The sequence below is a fragment of the Egretta garzetta genome, unplaced genomic scaffold, assembly GCF_000687185.1.
Source record: "Egretta garzetta isolate BGI_Z169 unplaced genomic scaffold, ASM68718v1 scaffold678, whole genome shotgun sequence".
NCBI classification, from domain to species: Eukaryota; Metazoa; Chordata; class Aves; order Pelecaniformes; family Ardeidae; genus Egretta; species Egretta garzetta.
This window is the reverse complement of record NW_009260409.1, coordinates 74,321-75,701: the sequence shown is the minus strand read 5'-3', so window position 1 is coordinate 75,701 and position 1,381 is coordinate 74,321. Positions and strand designations below refer to the sequence as shown.

General features: G+C 61.8%; 1 protein-coding gene across 1 annotated transcript in view; it reads right to left on the bottom strand.

The window, feature by feature from the left end:
- The window catches only part of LOC104130473 (hemojuvelin-like), an 11,559-nt gene extending 10,199 nt beyond the window's left edge, over positions 1-1,360 (bottom strand). Inside the window, 2 exon segments of the mRNA XM_035899016.1 lie at positions 1-119; positions 1,225-1,360. The exon segment at positions 1-119 is cut by the window's left edge and continues 48 nt beyond it. Coding sequence (XP_035754909.1) covers positions 1-119; positions 1,225-1,318 — 213 coding nt within the window. The 5' untranslated portion in view covers positions 1,319-1,360.
- Positions 1,361-1,381: the final 21 nt, after the last annotated feature.

Here is a 1,381-nt window from a genome sequence, read left to right as displayed (position 1 = left end):
GCAGTGGGAGTAGGAGCGGAGGGCGTTGCAGTACGCCGCGTTCCTGTTGGAGCCGCGCAGGTTGAGGGTGGCAGCCACGTACTCGGAGTTGCAGCGCAGGATCTTGCACTGGGAAGAAACTGGGAGAGACGGGATGGCCCGGGGCATCCCAGTAGAGCTGCAGGGGTGGGGAAGGGCAGCCCCTTCTCCTCCCGCCACCTCCCACCATCTGGCCCACTCCAGATCCCATGATGGAGATGCTTTCTGGAAGCACTTCGCTCCCTGTCTTAACGAACGCGGCGTTTTGTTGAAAGGACCTGCTGCTTACGTGCCTGAGGGTCAGGAATCCGGGGGTGCCTGCTGCAGAAACAGCCCCCCCCTCGGCAGTTGTGGGGCCAAAGGGGTGTCCTGAAGCAACTGGGATGTGAGATTGTACCTGGGGCACGAGCGTGGCCAAGAGCCAGGGCAGCAGTTGTGGCCGTGGCCCTGGGACGTGGCTCAGACCGAGATTCTTCGCCCCAGGGCTTGCCAGGGGACAAACGGGAATTTCTGAGCTGGGAAACCCCTTCTTCCCATTTCAACCTCGGCCGGGCCGTGCAATCGCTCTTTTGCAAGAGGCTTGACTGCCCCCAGGACACCCTGCCCCTCAAACGGGATTTCCCTGTGCTGCAGGAAAGCAGTGCCATGGGCCAGAGCGCTGGGAGAGCTAACGAGCTCGCCCCAGCAGGGGTCATTTAGCTCATTAAGCAGAGGGGTTATAAGGGACGGCTGCCCTTGTGAGGGGGTGGTGGCATGCTGGGGTCTGGGAAGTGAATTTGGGTGCTGCAAGCCTGAGCCCTCCTAGAAGGGTTTCTGGGCTGTGGGAAGGCAAGTGAGGGGCTGGGTGGTGGAGATGGCTGGTGCCTTTTGCTGGCAGACTTTGCCCTGCTGTCCCTGTCTTATTTTGGGAGAGGAACAGCACTTTTAAGGGCTCTCCCAGGGAAGGCGCCTGCTGCGGGAGAGCAGGGGATGCTCTCCTTGCTGAGGCTAGCCCGGGGGGTGATGCCGGTGGGAATGCTGCCTGCCCTTCCCTCTGCTGCCGAGGGCCACGGGCATGCTGATTCCACCTGAGCCTTGTGGCTGTGGCATGAGGCTCTTCTGCTCGCTCCGGTCACCTCCTGGGGGCTCTGCCATGGTTGTGCCCTCCCTTGCGTGTCCCATGAGGATCCTTGCCAGGGATATGGCCCTGCCCGTGCAGTTCCTTACCATGCCTGCAGAAGAGGAGGAGGAAGAGCACTCGAAGGAAGAAGCCGGGGTTTTCCAGCTGCCCTGGGCTCGTACTGCAGGCCAGTTTCCCCATTCCAATCCATGAGCGACCCTGGGGGGTCGCTCACCCGCTGGCTTGTCTCGGCTTCATTCAGCA